Genomic DNA, 27,464 nt, shown 5'->3' with positions numbered 1-27,464 from the left:
CCTGCAGCTGCTGCAGTAAAATGATTGCTCAGAGGAAGGGTTACAGTTCAGATGCCTAGGTTTACTGGCAGCTGGGTACAACCATGGAGGCAGCAAACCCCCAGGGGCTGGGTTGCCATTGAAACACCAAGCAAGAGACTTCATCTCTTCCTTCAGACAGATAAATAGCATGCAGCTTCTATAAGTACTTTAGGAGCCTTGTCCAGACTGCTGGAAAGTTGCCCATTCACTTCGTAGCGTGACAAAGCAAAGGCACATCCTACAGAGCACTAAGCCATAGCCTCTACAGCACTAAGGGAGAGAGTTCAAAAGCAGAGATCTGCTGAGGGAAAGACTCCAGCCAAGACTGCTCCAAAGCAACTCAGCACCCAAGCTAAATAGTCTGGGGTGGAGGGCAAGAACAGAGCAGCTCACCCATCCCAGCCAAGATGACGACACTCCCGCAACAGAAGTAACAGAAGTACAGCTGCCAGTTTCCCAAAAGCAAATGAACAGAGAGCAAGGAGATCGCACAACCAAAGCTGCAAGGCTGGGGATCTCACAGATATCCCCCTGTCAAATGCTCGACTCCCAGCTGCAGTTTATGCAATAAGGAAAAGAAACATAATGTGAATGAATGGGAGACAGGAAACAGATTAAATCCGTGTCTGGCCACAGTGATGTCTGCTTGTAAGCAGCGTCTCTCTAGCAGAGAGCCCCTCTCAGCTGTCACTGTGAGGATGAGAGATGCCTTTTTATTTTGGCTGGCATCCCTTTTGCTAGTGAGAAGCCTGATAACGGGTGCTGGCAGAATGAAAGCTCTCCCAGATATGGTTGACTCCCTGCAAACAAGGAGATGAAAACAGTTTGTCTCAAGTCGCAGCTAGGAGACGTATGAAAAAGCCAAGAGAATGCCAATAGCTTACTGACGTTTTGTGTTGCTTACAGTCAAGTGTAAGACTACATGAATCTGACCATCCCTCTTTCAAGCTCAAGTGACAAATCTCACGAACAGAAGAATAGGAGAAGGGCCAGAAGGTCTGTAAGTGTAACCTTTAGGTAAAAGGGAAACATAATGCAGAAATAATACTGAAGCAAGAGGCCTTAGCTTAACTTTCTGCTCTGATGAGTGCTCTGATCACCTTCCGTAGGTGTTTTGAGAGACCTGCCCAGGGAAGTCCTACAGTCTGCTGGGCTGGTATAAGCTTGCCTGTCCCTTCCGAGGCAGTTTTCTGCTGACAGAGGAGGAGATCAAATATAACTTTTTCTCTTAACTCCTGTTAAGAGTTCTACCAAGTTCTACTCTCTACCAAGTGAGATGCTGAATACAAGAGGGAACCCAACTGCCCTGCAACAGCCACGAATTTCTCGTTACACTTGGTAGTCCCCATCCAAAAACAGGAGATAGGTTTCACTTGAAACAGGAAAGAGCATTTTCTAAAAAGATGTATTCACTTTAGTAAAGGAGGGAAGAAGCGTAGGGTTTTCTTGGTGCGTTTTTCATTTGTTTTTCAATTTCAACTTGGCTCTGAGACTAAAGAAAGCCAGTTATCCTTACATCCCTAGGCACTATCATCATTTACAGACAGGCAACAGCACGTGCCTAGGATGGAAGACCTCAGCCATACAGTGTGACTCAGGGTCATCAAGATTTGCACACACAAGCTGCACCCCACAGTATCCATCAGTTTCAGTGGTTGTTTTCCATTACATTATCAGAACACAGTTGCCTCAAACTTTATGTAATGTGCTGCATAATTAGAGCAAATCATATAGTCAGCCCTTAGAAAGGTACTATTCACTTTGCTTGCATCCTCCCACTTGTAAATGGAGCAGACCACCAGCATCCTTCCATTTCTTCTGGGAGGTTTCTTCCTGATCATCATCATCTAGAAATGCAGCTCCTCCAACAGCTGAGCTTCCACCAGCTAGGATTTTAAATAATTCCAGCTTCATTCTGTGGTATTTTCACACAGAAAAATGGGGAAGTCTGCTGCCACTCTGCATTGTTTCCAAACAATTGGGCTCGTCAGGCAAATGAGCCAAACTACATTTGAAACTGTAAACATTCCGTGAATAACAATGTCACAATGGCAAACAACAAGTCTCTGGGTTAGCAGCAAGAGAAGCAATGTATGAGAGTAACTTAACCACAGGAGCCTGCAGAAAGGATTTTTACCAGTAACACGATCAATTGTTTAGTGCTTGTGAAACTACAGTCATGTTAACAAGGAAAAATATGCAAGATTTTTGGCAAGTTTAGGAGACAAGGTGAAAGCTCACAAGTTTCTAATGACAATTATGTGTGTAAAATGTCTGGGAAATTAAAAAGCTTCAACAGAAGTTTGGCCATGACAGTGTAAAATATTAAGTGTTTCAACCACAGTCTTGCATAAAACAAGACCAAAGAGACACCAAAGCAGATACATTACAAGTGAAAAAACTTAGACTGACCAACGAGAAACCAGATAATCAACTGTGGTAACTGCCACATGGACAATGTGAATTCCAGATGAAGAGAGACACAAGAGCAGATGGGTGCATGCAGCAGGCACACAGCCTGAGGAAGCAGATCTCTCTGGGTATCGATGCTGGTAGTTCATGTTCTGGCTGGCTTATTGACTGAGAGGACCCAACTCTGTGGCTGAACTGGAAACAACAATAAAATGACTAAATTATAGCCTTGTCTACATGGGAAATTGTCATAGAAGCTAGGTGTAAATTTAGAGGACAATGGCCTTTTTGCACCAATTCCCAGATGAGTGGTAACATTACTCTGCTCTGAGAATGCCTTTCTGAGAAGGCATGGCCCAACACCACACACCAAGGTAGCAGATGGGGACAGCTATTCCACAGTTTTGTCTTGGATACGGATCCTAAGACTGTAAAGGACTGGAAAACCGAAGCAGACTGACAGCAAGCTGGGCAGAAGTTGACAAGCTATCATCTCTAAGCCTTGTTTCCATCTGGGGAGAAGTAATGACACTGTGCTTTCATGAATGTCTCCAAGAGATACAGAGACACAGGAGTAAGAGGTGCTGAATGGGAATTAAGGACTTCATCCATCCCTGACTGCAAGAAATCTGAGTAAATCTCAGTACATGTGATCAGTGTTAAAGACCCACATATGAGGACTCGATACCAACCAGCCAGTGCCATCAGTCCAGCATCCCCACTGTTCAGCCTGAAAGATTTTGTATTTCTGTAGCTGCACAGCTGACTAACAGCAGACTCTTGCATGTGGTTATACAAAGTGATATTACAACACAAACTGTTTCATGCAGCCTCCCTCTACACGTGCTTACATCCCTAATTACCCTGCAGGTAACTCAGTGAGTATTCCATAGTTCTACCACCGTGAAGCAGAATCCAATATCTGATCCACAGAGCTCGCTCAGCTCTGCAGTTCCTAAAAGTGGAGTCAGCGCTTTGATGGGATGAGCAGACAAGTTCATAAAGGCAACAGAAGACATGAATATTTTTACCTCACTAAGTTGGCACAAGGTCCTGGCCACCGGCAGCTCTGATAAACTCGCTGGATCACCGTTTCTGACCCATTCTGCACTTGACAGGAGACTGTCCGTGTAACTGTGTAGTGACACCAATGCCTGCAGAGAGAGAGAAATCTGTTACTGTCAGTAAGGCAGCAAGCTGAAGCAACATACATAGACTGCTTAACCAACTTAATTTCCTTTTATGACAAGATTACTCATCTAAGTGACCAAGGGAAGCCAGAAGATGTGATTTCATTTCAGCAAAGTTTCTCAATATTGTCTTTCAGCATCCTTCTGGACAAAAATCCCAGCACGCAGCTTGACAAGGACACAACACGCTGGTGGATCAGGCTCAGCTGGTCGTTAATAGGGTTCTCTGCTCTCTAGTGACAGCAATAGGACCCAAGGGAAGCATGGGGCTTTGGATGGGGAGGGTCAGGCTGGAGGTTAAGAAAGGGTTTATCAGAAGGTGGGGAGGCACTGGAATGGAATCTCTGGGGCAGCTGTCATAGCACCAAGCTGCTGGTGTTCAAGGAAGACACAGGGTTTGATTTTGGGTGGTGCTGTGTGGATCCTGGAGCTGAACTTGATGATCCCTGTGCACTCCTTCCCACTCAGGATATTCTATGACTGAAGTAAAACCAAAATAACTGGGGGTGGAGTTGCTGCCTCTGCCAGCAACAGCTCACCCAGCTTACAGTCTCCATTTCCCACTCCACCTCCTCCTCCAAAAGCTGCAGAGAGATTCCCCACTTCTGCCAACCTGAACCATAAGAGACCCAGTAATGCTTCTTTCTTGGTCCTCAGAGACCAGTACATAATTAGCTCTGTAATTTATCATAAACAATGGGATTTTAGAGGAGAAAAAAAAAAAACAAAACAGGTCTTTCAAATCTCCCATTAGTCAGCTCCCATTGTATTGGTCTTGATTTCATCCTGCTCATTATGGGATCACTCCCTGGCCACCTAGCATGCTGAAAAACATCTGAGTTGGAGAATTCTGCTGTTTGGTGGAGTTCACTGTCAGCAGGGCTCAAACAAGTCATGCTGCTACCCTGGAGAGCTTACAGTTTAAAAATGGGCAACGCAAAATAAAGGGGAGGAATGGACCAGAGTATTTTGCTGTCTCCTAAAGGAAGAAAACAGAAGAACTGTTTATCACATGATGTATGAGGACACAGCAACTGCAGTGCCAGCCCTGGAGTCAGTACCCATAGATACTGTTTAACTTCTCACAGAAAGGCATTTTTTGGTTCAAATGCTGTGCTTGATGGGGCAAGGAAAAATAGGATGCTTGTATTTCCCTTTTGCACACATCATTCATACTGGCCAAATTCTGGTTCATGTTTTTGCTTCTGTAACTGCACTGAGGCAGCAGATTCGAGAGCCACTTCCTTATTGATTGGGGATCAGAACTGGGGTCAGCAACAGGAGGCGGAGGCACCTGCCTGGGCCCACAACACACAAGGCACTTGCACGAGCATCCTCTGCACTGAGAAGAGCCCAGCTCCTCTCCCACAGTATGGCAACCATCCCCCCTCCTCCATTTTGGATCCCCCTCCCATCTCTGTGGGAGGCTGCCAGCTCCCATCTCCGTGAATAGGAAGCAGGCATGCCAGTAGCCAAGTGCTGCAGATGACAACAGGCAAGGCAGGGCCAGCAGGCTGCTCCCCAAGCCCCAGCCTGATGCATGAGCACCAGGGGACAGAGGCTTCCCCACAGTGCCATCACACCCAGCAGCAGCACAAGGCTCAGACATGCAGCTTTCCCTGCTGAGACTGCCCTGTGTGCTGCAAACCCACTCCCAGTTCCTCATATGTAATGCTCTCTGCAGGCTTGCAGCAGAGTCTTGGTAAGCCCCTTCTCTAAGATTCATTGCGATAAACCAGAGAAATGCCTTTTCCTCCCTGCCCCAGAGATTTGATCAAGTATTTAGTAGTAAATGAGGAGGTTGGTGGCCCTGCATGTGGCAGGGGGGTTGGAGATTCATTATCCTTGAGGTCCCTTCCAACCTCGGCCATTCTGTGATTTAAAGTGTGAGAAGTGCTAAGGCCACCACATTGCCCCCAGTACAGACATAGCTACTGCACTAAGCATGCAAACCCTGGACCTCTGGATCAAATCCCATCGTATTCAAATGCCTCTAGTAGCATCTACTTCATGGAAGCAAAGGGCAAAACTTTGTTCCAATGAGTCCAAAAATAAGATTAATGAAGCTTCGGGTCACAAAAATGACAGCACATCCTTGAGGTGCAGCACAACTTCTACACCAAGCTTAGGAGACAAAAACAGGAGGAAGAAGAGACTGGAAATGTGCTAACTCAGATTATTTTTTCGTTCTTGTTGTTGTCTGGGGGTTTTATTTCAAGCTATGGTGCAACTGGCTCTCATTTCATCTCTCTGAGGCTTAACCACAGGGTGTGTGCTCCAATAAGTACAGCTGGTTAAGGTCTCCCCATACCATGGGGACAGCTATATGGAAGGAGAAGCAGCAGCCAGAAGGTCTGGGAAAGCACTGCTTCATCCTATTTAACTCAAGCACGTTTTTAGCACAGAACTTACAGCTGTCAGAGGGACAGCACAAGCATTCTGCACAACATTTCACGTCAGGCATACACAGAATCTGACAGGACAGTAGCAGGAGCACATGTCTTAAAGTGATGAGAAACAAAGCTTCTCATGAACACGCAATGAGGAAAGGAACTGGTCCAGTTGGAGGGGAAGAATGGAGCAGCATTTCACACATCAGAGCAACAAGGAGCATAGATGCAACAAACTCAGAACGCAGCTACCACATTTTAAAACAGAGCGTAGTCATTGAGGACTCATGGGCCTCTCCTCACATCAAGAGCATTAGTCTGGCTTGCCAGTGAAATCCAAATAAATCAAGTATTTATTTACACACACTTTAACTGTTGTGCAGCCTGTGTGCCCCTCTGGCCTTCGCCCATCACAGAGTTTCACTGGGAGGAAAAACAAAGCTGTCTCTGCCAGGTCTTTCATTTAGCACTTGCTGCCGGCATGCATGCAGATTTCCTATTGAAAACAGTCCAGCAGTGCTACGGCCTGTGCTCCTGAACCTTTGTTCTACCTGGTCCTCAGAAGGAACTGCTCAGGTACACACACATCCCTTCACAAATCAACAGTGATCAAACAAATCACTGTTGCCTTGGAAAAGCCCTTCTTCAGATTGAGCCTCACAGGATAGACCCTGTCCCAGTCTTGTGACAGAGCCTTGGGCAGCACTGGGGATCATGAGGGGAAACAAATGGTCAAACCTCAAAGTTTAGAGTACAACGTGAATAAACTTCTCTCATTTCTTTACTTTCTGCCTCCCACAAACAGCATCACTTACCTACAAACGTAGCTTCCAGGTACATGGCTTGTACAACAGCACAGGAGCAAGGGAGAATAATGACAGGAGCACTGCTAACCATGACGTGTATTTAGGATTAGCTCAGGCCTCAGTGTAGATATATAATAGCACAGTGATTACAAAAGACAGACAGCAACCCACCCCCAGATTTCCCTATGCAAGCCAGAAGTCTGCAAGAGCAGTGTCCAGAACACAAGCAGGAATCAGAGCAAGTGACGAAAGGCCCCATATCACGGCTTACGGAGATTATAAATGACCCCTTATATTACACACAGATGCTAGCAAGAAAGGTTTAGAACTTTCATGGCGTACATCCAGGATGGCAGAGAACACATTACTGCTTATTCAAAGAGAATATTCCAACCCAGCAAACTAAATGATCCAAATAGCAGCTCATTTAGGGCTGGAGCTGTTGGATCTCATGCAAGCTCATCACGAACACTTTTAACACAAAGCCCTGCCGTGCCTCATGGAATTGGTCTTCCACTGCCCAGGTTGGAGAGCAGAGTCTCAGTTGCTCCACTCTCCCCGGCTGTTTCCAAATGGATGCCTTCCTCTCACAGCCTATTTAATCCTTGGAAGATGTTCACAGGCCCCTGAAGATCTGCAGATCACAGCCTGTGAGCTACTGGTTTAGAAAGTTCCAGTCCAGTGTTAGAGACCAAGATGCCTCATGTTGATCACAGCTGCCAATGAGCCACTCCAGAGGGAGCACAAACACTGATACCAGTAGATATCCCAATGTACAGGTTCAAGACATTACTGTAGGCATTTCAGCCTAACTAAAGGAACAAATTCAACAGGCTACCGTTGAAAAATCGGCCAACAAAGCAACAGGCCAATTTGAGGCTATTCTGAAAACTACTATTCTGAGCTTTACTAGGCACACAAGAGAGTTGCTCGCTCTCTGCAGACTCAGCAGAGCCTGTGACACTGGCTTCAGGTATCCAGACACTGAGGGGACGAATAAGGCCAACATCCAGAGCAGGCTGAGGGGGTCCCACGGCAGCTGGATTTGTGCAGAGGGCTTGGGCTGCATCCTGCTTCTGTAGGCAGACCCTATGGAGGAAGCCACATTCTACATCTCTGCAGCTTTCAGAACCCTGCTCTCTCTCAGCAGAAGCCTTATTTAGATGCACAGTTCTCCCCTGGAAACTTACAGCAACTTACAGAAAATGGACTGTGGAATGTGCGGGAGCTTAAGGTAACAAATACTCATGCTAAATATTACAGGCTCCAGAAGGGCCATATACTCACATATCAAAGCTGTACTCCTGACTAACATCACTGAATTAGTTTAGAGCAATCGTTTCAGAGACAGAAAAACGCCAGACCACAAGCTTCCCCACTTCAGGCCATCTGGATTTGCACAGCACCATTCGGTGAAGCCACAACCCAAAGGATATGTAAGGGATGCCCTCACCCACTGTAAACTCTCAGAACCATTTGCACTACAGTTAGCTGACAGCCCCAGTCCCAAAACCACATCTGCTTCTTCCCCAGTCCAAGGCACTGGCTTTTCTTCAAGCTCAGACTCCTGTTGGTCCCTGGAGGGCCTTCCAAAGGGGGTTGTAAAAGAAAAGCCAACTGGTTGTTAGGAGGCTTCATTCCACTGGACAAGTGATCACAAACTGAACCGTGTCAGAAACCACCGGGCTGAACCGATCAGGACTCAGCAAGCAGCCTGTTTAATCAAGAGCATGCAACTTGAAAAATCAAAGCAGCCACATTCTTGCCTAATCACTCCTTTCAGGGAGACCACAGTTCAGCTCCGCGCACACAACTGACTTGTTGCCATGCCCCAGTCAGGACAGACCTACAGCATGCAGCACTTACCACACATGAGACTTTTTTTTTTTTTGGCTGATGCTTTCACTGGAGTGAAGGACATGGCTGCAGCTTCCAACAGCCACGGCCTTACGGCTGGCACAGCACAGCCCTACCAGCATGCTATGCTGCACTCTGAGCAACGTTGGACTGAACAAAGCCATTGGTGTTGCTGTAGAGCTAAGGAAAATGAAGACGTCATGTGCTCTCAGTGCTTCCGATGAAAACACACCGCAGAAAGCTTAAATCATCAAGCCTTAACCAGCCAAGAAGAAAGCAAAGTGTTCCAGAAGGGAAAAAAGAAAAGCATAAACAAAAGATTTCTATGCACAACTGCTTCATCAGCACCTGCTCACTGCGATTGGGCACAAACCAACTCTCCCCACTTTCAGTCAATACTGCAGATGTCTCTCAACAAGGCTGGCATTTCTGATGCTTACAGTCTGCCCTAAAGCTTTGTGCTGTGTAAACAACTGCATTGAATTATCTTTTTGTTTCCATAAGGATAACACACTGTGTGCTATACTTAGCAGAGATCAACATTTAGGGCACAGAAAACAGTAGGAGTGTTTTGATAGCTCGACAGATTTCCCCAAGTTTTCTCATAACGTTTTTCACTGGAGCTATCAGTTTCCCTGCAATCACAGAGAGGAATTTCAATAAAATCAGAAGGTCGCTGACTTTTGCTGGGAAAATGTTGCCAATCTGACTTGATGAAAGCAAACCATGCCCTTTTCTCTCCGTAAATAGTACAGCATCCTCTCACTTTGCCAGAACAGCAAGCTACACACTGCATGCTGCAGCCCACATTAGCAGGGGTTGGCTATTTCTGTATTCCATCAAGGCCAGGAGCAGAAGTTGCCCTGTGCATGCCAAGAATGCTGATTCAAGGCCTGCCAGGCTCTTCCTGGGCATCACTTCCTGAGCCATCCAGTTTTGCCTCACCACATTGTTCCGTTCTTGTTCACAAAAGCACACCTCCCTCAAATTGCTTTGGCTCCCATTGGGATCAAATTTATCAGCTAGTTTGGTTGCCTGTGCTCAGATCACCCTTTGCTGCTGCGACCTGGCTAAGAAAGAGACAGACAATCTCATCACACACTGCTGTAAAGCTCAGATAACAATCAAGCAGAGTTTAAGCATCTCCTGTTCTCAGCCATATCCGAGCTCTCCCCATGCAGGTAGGTTTGGGGAGCAGAGGCTGTCATTCAGTCTGCTGACCAGAGAAAAGCCAGCTGCAGAACTGAGAGCTGGGCACCAGCCTCCATGAAATGAGGATGTTCAGAGCTGAGGGACTGATTTGGGACTGCAGATCAGTGGATCACTGCCATGCAATTCACAAAAGACTGTCTTTTGCAGGGGTGGCAAAGGCTGCATGGAAGCATGTGATGGCAAGTTTCATTTCAAAGCAGAGCAACTCTTCCATTACAAAGTTTTAAGGGGCCTGCAATCAGAAGACATGACAAGCCACAGTAATCTTCTTGTCAATATGGATGTTTTACGCATGCCTTACTCCCACTGGGTACTTCAGGCATTAATAGAGGTTACTCTGACTCCTGCAAAAAAGGGAGAAAATCTTTATAACAGTCCATTTGTTTTGGGAAATGAGTAAAACTGGACGATTGCTGGCGTTTCTGAAGCCAGACAGCAGCAGCCATTTGAAGCTGCATAGAGCCAGAGGCACGAACAGGAATAAGACAAGTTCCAGATCCCCCACTCTGCTGCGTCGGACAGACAAAGACTGGAAGGAGCTCCAATCTCTCTGCCCTCAAGTAAGAGTCTGAAAAAGAGGCTAGAAAAATAATTCTTGCTTAGCAAAATCAGACTGGACAATTTATCTGGGCACCTCCCCATTAGCACAGGCTTTCCCCATGTACCAATGCTAACTGCACTTCAAATACTCAGTTGCCAATAACTGGCTGAAGTTCTCCCACACCAAGGGGCTCATCAGACTGTTGAAGGGAGTTCAGTCCCAGAGAAACCTTTACCTTAAGAGAAAAGCAAAATTTAGCCTGCACAATAGTTTTAATCTTCAGTCAGTTTTACAGCCAAGTACACTGAACTGTGCTTTCCTTGCTTTGTTGTGTGCATGGCTGACCTTCCAAACAGCATTACCTCAGGGGCTGAATTCACTTCAGTTCATAGGAAACAGCTCAAAAAATTTTGCCTTAACCTCCTGCAGCCATTGAAGTTACAGGAGTTAAGGGAAAACCTCTCCCTAATGGAATTATTAAATCCTAGGAAGTGAATAGCTGAACAGTACAGAGCTGCAGTGCAACTGTTTTGGTGACAGACCAGGATTCCCACTCCCCCAGGCAGCACTCAGCATCCTCAGCCATGAGACCATCCTCTTCTCTTCCAGTCCCCTATCTCATTCACAAGGGGCCTTCCAGCCACCACGCATAACAAAGCAGGGGCTTAGGAGATAGCTCTCCTCCATTACACACACTGGATTCACTGATACAGCAGACGAACCTTCTACATCAGCACTAATACAAACACAGATGATAGCAGATACAGATGAGGACCTAAGGAAGGCTGAGCAGACAGTATGGAAATCAAGCCCAGTCTCAAAGACTGATAATGTGATCAGTGCACACAGCTCTGTGCCTACACACGTCTATGCATACAAAAGGGGTAGAAGGGCTCAAGGACGATTTCTGCAGCATGGAGTCCCTTTGATTTATATCTACCATCAACTCCATTTAAGCTATTGGCTTTTACAGGCATTCTTCCTGCACTGAACTCTTTCGCTGCTCCCTCCCCCATGTTTATCACAGTCAGTGAGAAGACAGTTTCCAATGCTCACCAAGGGAGGGAAGAGGAAACGTACAGAAACATCTGTGGAATCTGTCAGTTAAATTAGACTGACTCGATGGAATCTGGCATTTGATATCCACGCAGCATGGAAATCATGCACAGCTACATCCTAGGATGTCATCTTTGCAACATAAAAGCTCTATGAAACAGGGCCTTTCAAAAGAAGAACTTGAGCCTAAACATTTTTGCACAGCTGGCTAACAGTTGCAGTCAGATCCCCTGCCTCCAATACACCCGCAGCACTGCTCTGTTCATTCTTAGAAAGCTTAAGCTTTGAGGGAGGAGTTGGAGGAAAAAAAAAATCCATAGGACCTTGATGAAAAGTACAAAGCTGAGATGTGTAACACCAACTATCTCTTGGAAATGCACCTATGTTTCTAAAGAACACATCTGCAATTTGACTTTTCACCTGGCTCTGGAAATCTGATCTAGAACTGACAGTGACTCTGATCTTCGTTAGATTAAAAACCAGCTTTATACTCAAAGTCACCATATCCAAATTTGCACCACTACATTCATTCAGAACCGATCTGACTTTGAAGTAGCAGGAGGTTGATGAGAGTTATGAGTGGAGAAGCAGGATGTTGACACTTTGCCACCTTGTTTTCAAGATCTCTGGAGAGAGAAAACTGTTAGAAAAACTCGCACGGGGAATCAGCAGCCCTGTGACTGTGTCTGATACTTCAGGAATGCTCCTTATGTGACCACAGCCTCTGCCAGCATCCTTAAAGCCACTACCCAGAGCTGTCAAAGTCCCCTTGCTATGTTAGATAATAACAAAGCAATATTTTGTTCAATTTACATCCACCAAAATGGCCAAATCTGCCTCTTGCATTTATGGGCTCACGTAGCTGGTTTTCAGCATCTCCTTCAAACTGGAAACAGCTATACAGAGCCTGCATCCTGATGCAGGAGGATAGTCCACCTGGATTGAAAAGGATGTTTCCCAATTGGATGCTCCCAAGTTTATTTTTTCCCTACTTATGTAGCTCCATGCAGGCAGCAGCACATCTTTGTCCCTCCAATTCAGCCTTCTGTTGCCAAACTCACAGCACTTACCAGCAGCAATGAAAGCCACACGCATGACAGGAACACAAGGACTCTGCCCAGACAAGGCAGTGTTTTTCATTAATGTTATACTGGCACCAGAACCCACAAATCACTACCCGAACAAAAGGCAGTGTCAAAAGGAGAGTGCTGTGTGTATCAAAGGGGAAAACATCGGGGTGGTAAGAATAAGCCTTGGCTTTGTATTAATTGCATGACGTTAATCTATCCATCTAATGTACGTGTGCCAGATTTTTCCCTACTCTGAACAGTGGAGATTGACTGTTATTGCAGGTACACCCTTCTGAGAGCTAAAAACAAAACATACATGGAAGGAGACAACCGTGTCAGGTAAACAGACCCCAAACCTTTCCAACAGTGCTTCCTCCACCTGCTATCTCTCCTTCCCTTTTCCTGCTCTGCAGTGCAATCATTTCATTCAATCCAAGTCTTGCATTTGTTCAGCAGCTTGCAGAGCACTTCATGAACATAGAGGGACTATGCAGCTGACCTTCCAAGACTAGCTGCCTATTGCATGACTGCCCATCACTGTGGGGAACTAGATTTAATGAAGCAAGGGGACCTCTTTCAGCTCAGCATTAGGTAAGCGTGCAGGCTCAGCTTTCTCTCCCATCACTTCTGTTTCAGGTGATTGCCATATGAAGAGCCATTGCATCCTCACTGAAACAGCTAAAGAAACAACACCAGCCATAGTCTTTTCTCAAATGCAAGCTACAAGAAAACCCTAAAACGTTCTAATGATCCTAGTACTGGAAAGAGGTGTTAGAAATAAACCAGTCTAAAAAAAAATACATCTTTTTTATACTGCTTTGAGATCTCCAGCCTTTCTTCCCTTTCTGATTTGCCAACTCAGCCACTGCTGCAAGGCAACCGAAGCTCATGTGCCCATCAGCCAGGATTTGCCTTAGGCCCAACACAGGGCTACTTCTGATGCTTCAGGGAGGATTTTGGGGGCAGCTGTACCCTAAACCCTATAAACACACCTGGACTCCAAGAACAGAACACATTTCTCCAGTAGCTGCCCTACTGATATACCAGGTTATTCTGAATAGCCAGCTGCAGTGGCAGGGTAATAAAGCAAGCTGTCTTCCATTTGCCCAGCTCAGACACCTCCAGGCTGAATCACTTGAGGCCACAACTTCATTGGAGCAAAGCCTTGCAAAACCTCTCTGGTTAAGCATTCAAAGTGTTAATCATTCTGAAAAACAAAACCCAAAGCCTGCATATTAATTTGCTATTTAAATTGAAAAAATTTTTTCTTCCATGTCTGGCACAAGGCTGTGCTGGGCGTTACTACAATAAAAAATAATTTGGAAAATCATCCTATTGTTCCAGTCACACCCATGGGAGTTTCATGTGTAGGGAAGTAGGAACATCAAAACTGAGATCTGCTGTGTGATCAGAGCTGAGTTTGCCCTTTACATTCCAGTGCATGCTAGGAGAGAGACCAGAGGCAGTGAGCAAAGCTGGAGAATGCCTCAATGGTTCCCACTTGCAGAGCTTAAAGAGTCATCTTTAGTGTAGTAGATCAGCAATACACATAACAAGCACGCACCCACAGGGGTTAGGTGATCCTATCCTTCCCTTCCTTGCTTCCTTCTCAAGCTTTCATTCCCAGTACCCATTTAAACACAGCAACAAGGTGCCCTAGAACACCTCCCAGCCACAAAGTCTTCCTCTGGGCGAACTGGAAACATCACTCCATGCTCCATACAGCAGTACAGATGTGGCACTTATAGCTGTATGGCATTGCTGTGGCACATCAGCAGACTGCTGGTCCCCTTTTTTCAACTCCCACTCTTCCACTTGGCCAACCACATTGATCCAATGCCATAAAACGTAAGCACATTGCATTTGCTGTAGGTCAGCTCTTCTGCACACAGTAGTCCCAATCCCCTACTAGCAGGCACTCAGCATTGCCTCATCACTGTTTAAACTCACTCTTAGCCAGATGGCGTGTGTTTAAATTACAAGGCAGCCCACTGCACTTAAGTGTCTATAGACTGCAAGGAGATACCTAAAGGGCTCTAATAACATATTTTCAATTTAAAAGGACCTTCTACCTTTAACATATCTAGGTTTTCAGGGTTTTTTTTTTTTGAAGTCTCCACATCTCATTTCCAGCTATATTGTTTCTTGCAATACAGTTTGCTCATTAGAAATAAATCTTTAAAAAAAAATTCATCCTCTTGTGAACAGAAACACTAACACCTTTCCTTATTATTAAAAAATTCTTGAACAATCGAAGAAATCACTTAAGTGCCTCAGCACTTTGGAAGCCTCTATTTGGAAGGGAGATGGTCTCAAGGGAAGAGATCTACATTTCTGTATCCAGGTGGAAAATAGGCTTGATTTGGCCAAGTAATAACAGCCGAAAAAAATCCCATCGCCTATGCACGCACAGTAGATTCCTTAGGAATGATAACAGTGCCTTAAACATTCCCAAGTACACACGTGGGAAATGGGACGGGGGGGAAGGAGCACCGAGCCAGAGCGAGGTGACAGCAGGGGGTCTGAAGGAGAGGCACAGAATCTGTCCAGAAAACATTCCTGCCCTGTTCTGTGGAGAACTGCAGGGATGGCAAGTTCTGTTAGATGGGGGAATTGTAGGGTTTGCTGCTGTTGAAGTTTAAAGTTACCTGCCAGTGCAAAAGTGCAGGGCAACCCAGCTGTCTTCTCCAAGGCAGTCGAAGCTTCCAGTGTACTTGCAGGCACAACTTTGGCAAGGTGTGAACCAAGACACACAAACAACCAACTCCTGAAGCAAAGGCTTCACCAGCACTCATTGCATTGGGATTGGATGTGCTTGGAGATATTGGGGGGAAGAGCACTGCTGTATGTGTACTGAGAGGCAGCAGTGACGCTGGATACACCCATCCCATTCTACACTACTTGCCAAAGCTTGGGACAGACTCCAGACAATGGCATTGAAAACTGTTGACCTTCTCCCTCCCATCCCTTCCTATTCATGCAGATTTCTCCAGAAGTAGAAATAGTCAGAGGGCGAGGAGCGACGCAAAGAAGAGCATGGAAGCTAGTTCTGCTAAAACAAAAGTTGTGGCCTAAATTTCACTGATGTGTGCGAGTTATTTCTGTATTGTTGCCTTTCTGTTCATCACTTCAGAAGAAGAACACCCTGTTGCTTTACTTATTGTAGGCAGAGCAGAAAAACTCTGAAGGACACAAAGCTGCACAGCAACCGCACGGTCTACAGTTCCTTACTGTGCTAGAGTTTGCATGCAGGCAGTTCTTGCATATCACAACTGAAGTTTGCTCATGCTTTTTCTCCCTCATACACGTACATGATGGTTTTCCTTTACATCTTTCAATGCAGCCTGGGGGGAAAATATATACATGGCATTTCAGTAGAGGATGACACATTTGTGTCATACACTTTTTATAGCAGGAAGATGGATTTGGAGTGAAATGATCCCAGCGCATACGATCAGAAAGCATGGAACAGGGAGACACGTGGAAGTACAGCAGCTACTGAGCCACTTCCTCTTGCAGTCAACATGTTTATGGAAGAAGCCTCTTGAATTTTTCAACCTGAGCCTCAGATCCTATCAGCTGTGTGCAGTTCTGGTCAAATGCCTTTGTTTTGGGGAAGAAAAAACACACAAAAACACATCAGAGCTCACAGCAGTGCCCTGCAAAGCAAGTCTTGCCTTCTTAGGTTGTAGAGATACATTAAATACAAGTCCATAACCCACGCATAGTTTGTACAAAGTGACTCCAAGAGTCAACTGAGACATATGGTGGAATGTCTTATACACCCCCCTCCAGTTTTTAGCTGCACTCAGTCAAGTTGCAATAACTCCCATGACATCAGCAGCCCTCTTCCCACTCAGTAAAGACACATAGTTTCATCCTTACCTTCCCAAAAGTCATGGAGCAGCTCCTCCAAAGGGTACCTGGGAGCTGAAAGTTTAATTTCAGCAGAATTCTAGAAGCTGCTTTTGAAATCTTCTAGTTTGGATGCCATGAGCCACTTGGCAGCGTCTGACAAGTTAGAGAACTTGATTGTTTCCAAGGATATTACCCAAGAAAATGAACGTGTTGCTGTAGTCCTTGCAACAAAATTCCAATGGCTTTCATTGCAGAGGTCTCAGAAGAGTTTTAGCAGACTTTTAACTACACTATCAGGACTCAAGTATTCTTCTGGTGCTTGGCAAAATAGTCTTACTATTTCTGCTCACAACACGCGCTCAAAGCTTATCCATAGCCCTACAGCCTAATTCCTACAACTTCGCAATCCAATTTTTTTCTATCATTTGTGATATACATTAGTGACTTCCAGTAACAGCAGCCCAAGAGACAGCATTTTACTGTGCGATAGCTCAAACCATTTGGCTCAGCACCATACCCTGAAATACACTGCAGGGAAACAATATATTCTGCTGCAGGTTATGCTGATTTTCAGCAGCGTTAAGCCAAGTGCTGTAATATCCTGTAGACCCAATTTTAGGTCTGTAGCCTCTTTTGCTCTCACATAAAAGATGCTGCACAGGAACAGAAAGTTTGCAGCATCACAGTCCTGCTCAAAGGCTGGGTGCTGCCAGGTAGGAGGGTAAGGAAGCAGCACATCCTGTGCCACCAGCCCTGCTCCCACCCTCCCTTCCCAGCCTGCCTGCTGAACCAAACCTTCTCTGCAGGACTCAAAGACCAACTCCTAAAGGCAAATTTCAGTCATGTGGGCTCAGAGAGGTTCAACAAGGAGCACAATGACTTACCTTCTGCAAGAGTGGAAGCGTACAGAAGTGCCAAGTATTATCATTTATAGGTTCTGTTATAAACTCCTGTGTATATTCGTATACAATACATTGGGTTTTGCAGCTTTCCATCTAAGATCTAACCACACCCTCATCAAGCACTCCCCAGAGCCTTCCTTTACACAAAGGGAAACAGTAATATTTCCACTTTATTTAGGGGAAAGAAAAAAGTCAGAAAAAAAATGTACAAGCCTCAGTTCCCAGACTTTGCTCTGCTATAGAATACACTGAGCATTTAAGGCAATGCTTCTTTTCTTGGGAAACAGGATTGAAAACAAAGCCTTATGAATCAGCCAGCTGATAATTAAAAGCAACTAAATCCAGATCATTTTAAGCTGCACATGAGAATCTGGACTCCTCAGATGCTGAATTCCTCTGCCGACCAGAAAAGCTAAGGTCACTTGCCCAGCTGGTCACTATTGTTCTGCCCAGTAATGTTCTGGCAGGAATGCATGTTTAACAAAATACAGAGATTAGGCATAGCAAGGAATGCAGCCCCCCCTTTACTGTTTAGGTTAGTGAGGTTTGCCCTGTTGAAACGTGGAAGCTTATGCATATCAGATTTTCCCTGTCCTGTGCTGGTAGTGCCAATGACAGACACAAGCTGACAGCTCAGTTCTCAGCACTGCTGCTATTTTAGCTTTAAGTTCATTAAAAGCAGCATAAGTTTGCCTCAAAGCTGCCATGACCATTAATTATATCAATCAGTGCTTTCTCAGGGATGTAGAGTACTGAGAGCTTTTCTCATTTGGTGACTCCCAGAAACATCAATTTAGACCACGCCAGAGACTCAAACAGGACAGATTTTCAGCACTTTGCAGCATCTCATCTTCAGGTGCCTTCAAATCACCCAGATTTCTTTAAAAGAAGCTACCAAATACAACAGCAGAAAGCTAATCATCTTCCTAGCGTGGCATTGCTCCTGACAGCTCAGAACCAGCACCTTCAGTTCGATCTACAACCAAGCATTCATCAAAAATGTCACAAAAACAAGTCATAAAGGTAATCCTAACTGAGATCTTCAGCGATCTCATAGGAGAGCAGCTTTTACCAAGTTGGACAGCATGCAACAGGCCAAGCCAACTCCCCAGCTCAAAGCAAAGCAATAGCACATGGACAAAGGTAGATTTTCAAAGTATTTAGTCCATGGAGAACCGTATGCAAGAAGGCTAGAAACAGCCTGGTTACACTCTGAATTAATGGCTTATATGTAGAGATACCAAGGAGTGACAGGTTCCCACAGAGGGAGCAAATGACATCTTTCACTGCATGAATTGCAACTTACAGAGTCACACAGTAAATCTAGAATAGGTCTTGTTGAGATACAGAGCTGCCAACATCAGATTCAGGCATTTTCTTCTACGAGAGCCCTTTTGGTCATCTTAGCACAGCGAGGGAAGTCACGTTTTAGCTGGTATCTGTTTTGCTGCCACTTGAAGATGTAAGCAACTCAAAGTTTGTGCAGGATAACAGCACTGAGATGAGCAGCCAGACAGCCCACACTAAGCAGGGTGGCAAAAAACAGACCAGTACTGAAGTAACAGAGAATCAGGCAAGAAGAGAGCCGGGGAGCCAAGCAACCTGAGGCAAGAGGAAGAAAAGTGGCATCAGATAAAAAGCGTTTTTCTATAGAGAAAATGAACAGCATTTCCCTTGGTTGGAAGGTTCAATTTATGCCAAACCCCTTTACACATGGACAAGCACTGAAGAGCTGCTGGTAGAGCCGTCACCCACTGCTGCCTTGAATGGGGATTTTAAAACCTCCTTGTGTTCTACTGTGTTTACAGCAATAATGAGAGCCCGGAGGAAGGGGTTAGGAACATCTGAATTTAATAAGGGCCGAGCAGCACACAGCAAAGAGAAGTGTCTGCCCTTCCGTTCAGGGCTACCACACCCCACCAAGAACTGCAGCACCAGGCCAACGGGAGGCTCAACACAGAGACGTTATGTCATCCCAACAACCTCAGCAGCCCATCTGCCCCAAGCCTTTTCACGATGAGAAGAAGCGTTTTGAACCAAGCTGAGAGCTCCCAGCACCACTCTTTTGAAGGGCTAACTAAGCACAGTCCTGTGGGGGAAGAGCAGATGGAGAACTGACCCCAGGCAAAGACAAGCCAAGAACAAAAGGGAAGCTTTTAGTGATGCCATGACTAAACAGCTCCTTCTCAAGATCTTCACAACAGGGCAAGAGGGAGATCTAGTTCATTTAGCACCTACACTGCTTCCTTTTCCTGGTGTTAAAGTGCCCTTACATCCAGCACACAGAAGGTCAGGAGCATCCTACTGCAGTTTCTCACCCTGAGCAGACCATCAGTCACTTGCATTCAGGTTCTGCAATCATACTTGCTGTGCTCCCCTTCTGACTTCTGCAAGGTTTGCCTCCAAAACTGTTCTCTTATGAAAGTATCTTTCATTTAAAAAATAAAAACCTTTAGTCTACACTCTACAGTGTCTTCATGTGGTATTCTGTCAGCTTGTTCTTTTTTAACCTCTCTTCTGTATCAAGTATTCCATTAAGAAGCAAAAAGCAAGAAGCAAGAGTCTTGTCCAGCTGCAGATCAGGAACAATTCCCAACAAAAGCATACACACATACATGAGAAAACAGACCCTGAAGAAACAAGGCCCATTCCTCACTACATACCCAGCAGAGGTGGTCCAGATTAATTACAATTAAAAACATACCTGGGTGCATAACCTGATGTCAAAATTGAACGTGAATAGATGCACTTCTATGCAGCAGTACCTTCCATTAAAGCTTTGACAAATGGTTTATTAGCTCAGCACAAAGGGATGTAGCTGAGAAACAGCTCAATCAGCTCTCATTGGACAGACAGCACACACGCAGGCAAGAAAAGAGACCTACTAAAAGCAGCTCACAGATACCTTCTCAGCTTGAAAGAGGTTTCAAAAGTCAACTGCTCTAATTTTCAAGACAGATTCTTTTATCCAGACAAGCCACACATTTCATTCAGAGGAAGCTGACCTGAGCATAAAATATTTGGAAGCTGCCTTCAGTTTTCATCTCAATAGCCCCCACACTGTGGGCCTTGGGGAGAAAACAGCTTCTAAACAGATAGGAGAGGTTTCATCTTCGCCAGAGCTATGATCTCCCTGCTCTGCAAGCCTAAAAAGAGTCTCAACCTGAAACAGTCTCCCCTTATTCTTCAATTATTCAAAATATAGTCCTTTTCAAATAGCCAGGCCTAAAAAACACTTCCATCCATGTACATGCTTTTCTTGCTTATCTCTTCATTTCCAAGATGAGAAAAAGCTAAAAGACATCAAGAAAAGCCAACGCATCTCAACCATACCGTTCCATGAAATGAACTGCAAGTCAACAAATAATTGTTTCTTCCTAAAAAGGAAGTGAGGAACAAAACCAACAGGAGACCACGTTTCCCACCCTCGTTCCTTTCTGTATTACTACTTAACTTTAATTCAGACCAGCGTGCACAAATACAGTAAGCAGAAGCTTTACCGATCAACTGCATGAGAAGCTGAACATTTGTAAGACAATAACTTGAATGGTAACTTTATTTTTCACACTTTTTGTAGCTATGGCCCTTAAAAGACTCTTTGAGACACCTGAATTGGCACAAGCTAGCTTTAAGCTGAAAGACTCAAAATAAACATTATGCTTCAGTGAAATTAAATCTAAGCACTGCCTACACCTAATTAGAAGCCAGTTACGAGCTTGAGCAGATCACAGAAGCGAGGCCCAATGAGTTCTAACATTACAATACAGGAGAGGTAGCCTACATTTGACAAAACAGTTTCCAGACATGCAAGGGCTGAAGCAAGGAAGAGCAGGAGTAGCTAACCCATCATTCCAGCTCGGACCTGAAGCATTTGATGCTTTCTTCATTTCCCCCCCTTTATCAAGGCGCAGCCCAATGAGATAAAACAGATTCGAGCTATGATCCAAGTGTCAAGAACAATTCCCCCTAAGCAAAGCTGCTAAGTTTCTAACCTGACATGTTTCAACTAGGATTTCAGTGCACTAACAAGCTCAGCTTTGAGAAAAAGAACAAATAAGGGTTATTGAAAGAGACACATTTGTTAATTTATCCAAGGGGAGCACAAGTTCACTGCCACCCATTGCTTTGCCTCTCTGCTGCCTTTTCCTTCCTAGAGCTGGAAAAAGAAGCATAGATGAGAGGAAATGATTCACATAAGCAGCTGGAAAGGCAAGGCAGTAGGAGATTTCCTACATGAATACAATTTACTGCAGGAACTATAGTCACGTTTGCTATTTCAAAGCTATTCCAGTGTTACTAGGTCCTTAAACTTCCATTAGCATCACTGTTTTAATTGCACTGCAGAGCTACAGCACTGAACCCCACAAGTCAGATGAAGATCAGATGGCTGCAGAGTCCCACAGACAAAGACTGGATAAATAGTTCCAGGGTTTGGTGATGAGCTGGAGACCTTCTGACCCCTCCTGGAGCTCTTCATCCTTGATGAAGTCAGGAGACCCACAATTAATTAAACAATTAAAGCACTAAAGCCTCACCCACAAGGTTGCAGCTTGTTACACTGCAGCAGAGTTGAGCACAGTCCTTCAAACAGGGCTGGGGAGGCTCAACTGCATTCCTAGCAAACATGTAGTTGTAGGACTATGCATAATTTCTAAGTTCACCTAAAAACTGATCCTGAAAGCCAGCCACACAAGTGTCCTGTTAGGAGACTGCCCAATTTAACGTGCATTTCAAACACTGTATCAAGGCTGCTACAATATGTAAGGCCAATAAGCACTGCTGCATGGGTTTCAGACATTATTAGTCATGCAGCCCCTACAGAACTACATAGCAATTCAAGCATATGCAAAGACAGACTCTGCAAATGTCTTAACTAATAACCGAGATCTGCCACTAAGCCAAGCAGAACCCAGAATGTTCATTTTTAGAAAGGAAGCAAACAAGAAGCATTTCCACCAGAACATTTCACCATTTCACTTTGAAGGATGTGAATAATGGTTTCTGTTTCCTCCTCCAGATTTCACACACGTGCCCCAAATGCTTTTCACACTGCCCACGGCCTCACTTAGCCAGCAAAAAAAAACCAAACAAACAATCAAACCACCACCACCCTTTGGCAGCCCATCACTGAGACAGCCTGCAACCTGAATAACTGGGATTAAGGCAGCTATCAAGCTTGGAATGGTTTTCCTCATCAATGAGGGAGGATTCCAGCACCAGTTGGGTTTTTGTTTGTTTTTTTTTCCCCCCACTTGGAGAAATACAGTTCTTTCACAATTGAAATACGTATAAATAGCAGATACCCAGACAGCTCAACCATGTCTTCCCTTCCTGATCAAGGGCTGAAAAAGACAACTGCAGGAACGGGATGTCTCGTATCAAGAGACGTCAGCTGCAGAGCATCACATCAGCGTTTGCTGCAACAGAGCAAAGCTCAGAGCTGCAGCACTGACTTTCAAGGCTTGAGTCTGTTTATCCTTGGCTGATGGCATCCAGGAGAGGTAGCACAAGCCATCAGACAAAGCATTCAGTGGGAAATTTGTGGAAAGGAAGCAAGAGTGGCCGCGGTGCCATCGCTGGTGGTCACCCAGATCACCGTGAGATTTCAGAGCAGAAAGCCTCATCTTTCACCCAGCACCACATGAAACCCAGAAAAGCTCAGCTACCCCAAGGCAAAGCTGCACCCTGCAGGAGGCTGCCCCCAAAGCTCCAGCTGTCTGGTGGGGGTCAGTGCTTCCCACTAAGATTTTCCCAGCAGAAAAGGAAGCTCTGACATTGCCAACAACAGAACTCCACCACTCAAATTCAAACAGAAAAAAATTGCTTCAACATAAAATATTTGACTAAGCACTCATTTCTTGTTTCAAGACATCCAGCAGTGATTTTCCCCTCCTTCCGACTTGTTATCCCCCCCCCCCCCCCCCGCTTTAAACTAGATTCTCACAAGGCAAAGTTCTAGTGGACAAAAAAAAAAAAAAGATTTTAAAAGATTTCCCAACATCATTGTTTAAATCAGCTTTAGACGGTTTTATCCAACACTTTATAGACTTGGAGAGGGGATACATTCTCCTGACAGCGTGTCAGCTATCCAAACAACTCAGGCATGGGAAAATCATGCAAGAGTGTGAGTTGGGGAAGGTCTCTGGTGAGCAGCGACAGCCCTCGCTCATGTAAGCGTGGTAGCTCTGAACAAAGATCTGCAGGCTAATAGATATGTAAGACAGATGACATGTGGTTCTCATTGCAGCTCATGCTCGGGGAAGGGGGTACCTTGGAACAGATCCAGCTGGGATAGGTTTATCCCATTACTCTCCTATAATTTTCTGCCGTTTCAAACCCTTTGACAGTTACTGTAGTTTTAACATCACACCCCCTACAGACTGAGGCCTGTTTGACAGGCCAGCAAACAAAACCACCCCCACTTGGAGAAGAAATATGCACCATATGTGAGAACCATGCGAAGCGCGAGGCCAGTGCCCGTTCTTGCACTCGTGACACACGGATGCAAATCGCAGCGCTGAGCCCAAATGGCCAGCACTGAGCTCAGCCCCCTGCACAGCAGCACAGCCTCGTGCACACCAGCTATTATATTAGCAAGGGGAGGAGGAAGGGGGAGAGACAGGATGGACGAGCGCTGAATGTTAAATTCCCAAGTTCCCATTTAAGGGAATTGCACAAGCAAAAAAAAAAAAATAGTGAAATTTAAGAACAACTGGAATCAGGTTAAGCCACTCTCCTGCTTTATACAGTGCGGCTCATTCATCTGAACAGCTGTTTCACCTCTAGAGAAATACCCAGAGAAAACACAGGGGAGGGGAAGAAGCCTAAATTGTTTGCTCCATTGAAGCAGTACGGTTCAGTAAATCAAAACTGATTTATATCAAGTTTATAAGAAGTTGGTTGGGGAGGGAGGGGAGAAGAGTACGAGCTTGGGTTTTAAACAGCTACCCGAAAGCTGCAGCTCTTGAGGGGAGATCCGCAATTAAGGATTTTCCTTTGTTGAGCTGAACGAGACTTCCCCGAGCCCAGGGCTGTAACAGTTCCCTCTGCCGGCATCCCCCGGGTCAGGAGGTTTCACAGCCGCGGATCGCCGTCCCCTCCCCACGGCAGGGACACGGGGAGGGGCTGCAGGTTTCCGCCGAGGCTCGGCTGCCCCGCACCGCAGTCGCTCCGTGCCCCGTTCCCGCAGGTAGGCGTGCGATGGGGCAGCGCAGCCCAGGGAGGGATGCGGGGAGGGACGCGGGCAGCCCTCGCGGCTCCCGGGCCACCGACGGAGGCGGACTCGCTTTTACTCACCGGCGACTGGCGAAGCCGCTGCCCGGCGAGCCCGAGCTCTGCTCGGGGTAGTTGTGCTGCAGAGTCGATGCCGGGAATTGATAGAGGAAGCCGGTTCCCAGCGCGCATCCATGCAGGCAGCAGCACCAGGACAAGAAAAGAGCGAAGTGCATTTTTGCACGACGAGGGTTTTTTTGTTTTTTTTTTTTTTCCCCCTTTTCCCCCCTCCCGCCCCTCTTTCTACTCTGGCTCAGCGGGACCCCGATGCCGCTCCCCGGGCCGCCCCGCTCCGTCAGAGCCCCGGGGCTGCTGCTGCTGCCCGCGCGGGGTCCGGGGCTGCTCGGGGCGCACAGGGCGCACTCTCAGCCCCGGATGCCTTTTCAAATTTGGCGAGGTTGGCCCGACTCCGTCAAAGGGGGCGTGGGGCTTCAGCGTTAACCCTTGCCAGGCCTCGCTGCAGACCCCGCCGCAGACCCTGCGGGATGCCCCGGCTCGGCCCGCGGGCAGCTGTGAGCGCGAGCCGGCAGCACCGGCCCCTGTTCCAAACCCAAAACGTTGCCAGTGAAGATCACAAAGCCCTGTGTTTCCCCGATTTACCGAGAGCCGCTTCTAGGAGAACCCACTGCACTCCAAAGCAGCCAAGCCGATGCCTGCTGCTGTGTTTGAGTGACGGCATTTACGCAGGTAGAGTAGGAAATAAATGTTCCAAGATGCCTCACTCACAAGGCAGCCCCAGTGCAAAGCTAATCCCTGCTTCTGTGTGGGCATCCTGCACCCTCTTTGCCAGCACCTCAGGTACACCCCCACCTTGCCAAGCACTCAGACAGCACAGAGCTTGGGAAACTGCTTGTTTGGCTCCCAACAGAGTTCTGAAGTTCTGAAAGTATGTGGGTGCCTCACCAAGGCAGTGTCCCCCAGTAGGGAGCTGGCAGGAACGCTCTCCTTTCTTTGTGCATCAGCTGAGTTTTAGTTCAGTACCCTTGAACAGCCCCACGTCTTATGATGGTGTCACACATCACAGGAGCTGGTCCTTCAGCGTGCCCACAGCAAGCAGCTCTGCAGGAACCCAGGCTCTTCATGCCCACTAGCTGCACTGCCAGCTCACCTGAACCCAATGCCACAAGGAGGGATTTCATTTCCAAGAGCACACAGCTGTTTCTAAGGCTTTTCCCTTCAGATTCTGCAAGTTCACAGAACACACCCTGCACCTCGACTGTGCAGCCATCCACAGGCAGTCTTGATTCACCACTGACAGCAAATCTTGCTGGGTGTCTTTGGGGCATCCCTATGGGGCTCAGTAAAGGCAGAGGCCTCTTCCCACCAAAGGAGAAGGACAATCCCTGAGAGATGCCATAGCTGCAGAGTGACCCCAGCAAGATGTAAAGAATATCTGTCTCTCTGGGTGAACACCTGCTCCTTTCCCCACATTGCCCACCTCCACAGCCTGCAGAGATAAACAGCTCCTGGCTGGAGCCTGTAACCAGACAAGTTTAGACTGCAAATAAGGCACCAGGTTTTTAAACAGCCACTCTCATTAATCACTGGAGCAAATCACACAAGAAGGGTAAAGTCTGCAGGGCAGCTCAGCACAGCCTCCCCCTGGGCTTACCCCACAGAGCATCCCAGAGCACAGGCTGGTGCAGGTGATGGATCAGCACCCTCTGGGCTCAAAGGGAGGTCAGTGGGCCTGGTACAGCAGTGCTGAGTTGCCAGATTCATTTGGAAGCAACCATTGTTGGCTTATAAAAATCCCCAGTGCTGGGGGCTGGGAAGTAGGATAGCCTTCTATCCCCAGTCCTGGCACACATCTGCCACAGAACCTTCCCCTGTTTCAGTTCCCCTCAGCAAGGGAAACTTCTCCCTTTCATTCCATAAAAAAAGCTCCCAACAACTCACCCAAGAGCACTCAGCCACTCCAAGCCGTTCCCTCAGCACAAGCTCTCAAGATCCCTCTGCTCAGTTTATCAGGGCAATTAAAAAAAAAAAGAACTTTACTTTCCAATCTGTCCTCTCAGTAGGGCAACAAACTACCTACCCCAAATGTGCTTCTCTGGAAAACACACTCGGGAACTGCTGCACTTCCAGAATGCTCCACAAGACTGAGTCTACTCTGTGCTTTAATCAGGGTGATCGTCTTCAGCTGTGAGTGATCATTCTCAGCTGCATGTGCCAGGCTCCCACTCCAGCAAGTTCTTCAGCTACAGGCTTTTCACTGAAGGCACATTTAGTTTCTCATCCTGACAGGCTGGGATCAATAATTTTTCAGTATTTAACTGTACTAAATAGCACCAGTGTCTTTGTGATCCGTTCTCCTGGATTGAGTTAGCTCCTTTGAAAGCTGTCAGCCACCTTCAATTCTAAACTGTCCAAGGTTGCATGTTTGGTTGCATGCAAAGTTCAGCACTTCAGCCTTCACCAGTTTTGCAGGACCCTAAGGGGAGATATTAAGCACAGGTGATCTGATAAGACATGAGTTTGGCAAATCATTAGAGACACCTGTAGGAAGATAGTTCTATTCCTATTTCGAGAACTGAGAGGCTGGAGGCCAGAAGTCAAATGATTTTGCTGAAGATGGTAAAGAGCAAAAAGCAGAGCCAGAAATAGAGCTTAGGTCTCTAGGCTTCCATTACTCCTGCTCTGTCCCTAATGCATATTTGCTTCTATTCTGTATGACTGACTTAAGATGAAAATGAAGAATTAATTTCCAAGCTGTTTTTGGAAGGAGAGAAGAAAGGGTGATGTTGTCTACTGCAAGGGGAGAATTAAATATGACATTTCATTTTTAGTGCTTTGGATATGCATAATATAATCAAACACAATAGCGGTAATAAATGGATATTTTTTCTCCCTACGGTGCTTATGAGTGCAACATAT

At 46.1% G+C, this 27,464-nt stretch overlaps 1 protein-coding gene across 9 annotated transcripts in view; it reads right to left on the bottom strand.

The window, feature by feature from the left end:
• COL26A1 (collagen type XXVI alpha 1 chain) overlaps positions 1 to 27,099 on the bottom strand; it is a 160,604-nt gene extending 133,505 nt beyond the window's left edge. For 3 of the 9 annotated variants that reach the window (XM_090122375.1, XM_090122376.1, XM_031591845.2), the window contains exons 1-2: positions 24,612 to 24,972; positions 3,465 to 3,587 (exon numbers count right to left, since the gene is read on the bottom strand). In XM_090122375.1, coding sequence (XP_089978501.1) covers positions 3,465 to 3,587; positions 24,612 to 24,763 — 275 coding nt within the window. In that variant the 5' untranslated portion in view covers positions 24,764 to 24,972. The other 6 variants (XM_090122372.1, XM_031591848.2, XM_090122378.1 and 3 more) reach the window with 5 other exon arrangements.
• Positions 27,100 to 27,464: the final 365 nt, after the last annotated feature.

Source organism: Phasianus colchicus, chromosome 21 (assembly GCF_987193195.1).
Source record: "Phasianus colchicus chromosome 21, bPhaCol1.hap1.1, whole genome shotgun sequence".
NCBI lineage: Eukaryota > Metazoa > Chordata > Aves > Galliformes > Phasianidae > Phasianus > Phasianus colchicus.
Note: the sequence above shows the minus strand (reverse complement) of the source record. Positions and strands in the feature narration are given on the sequence as shown.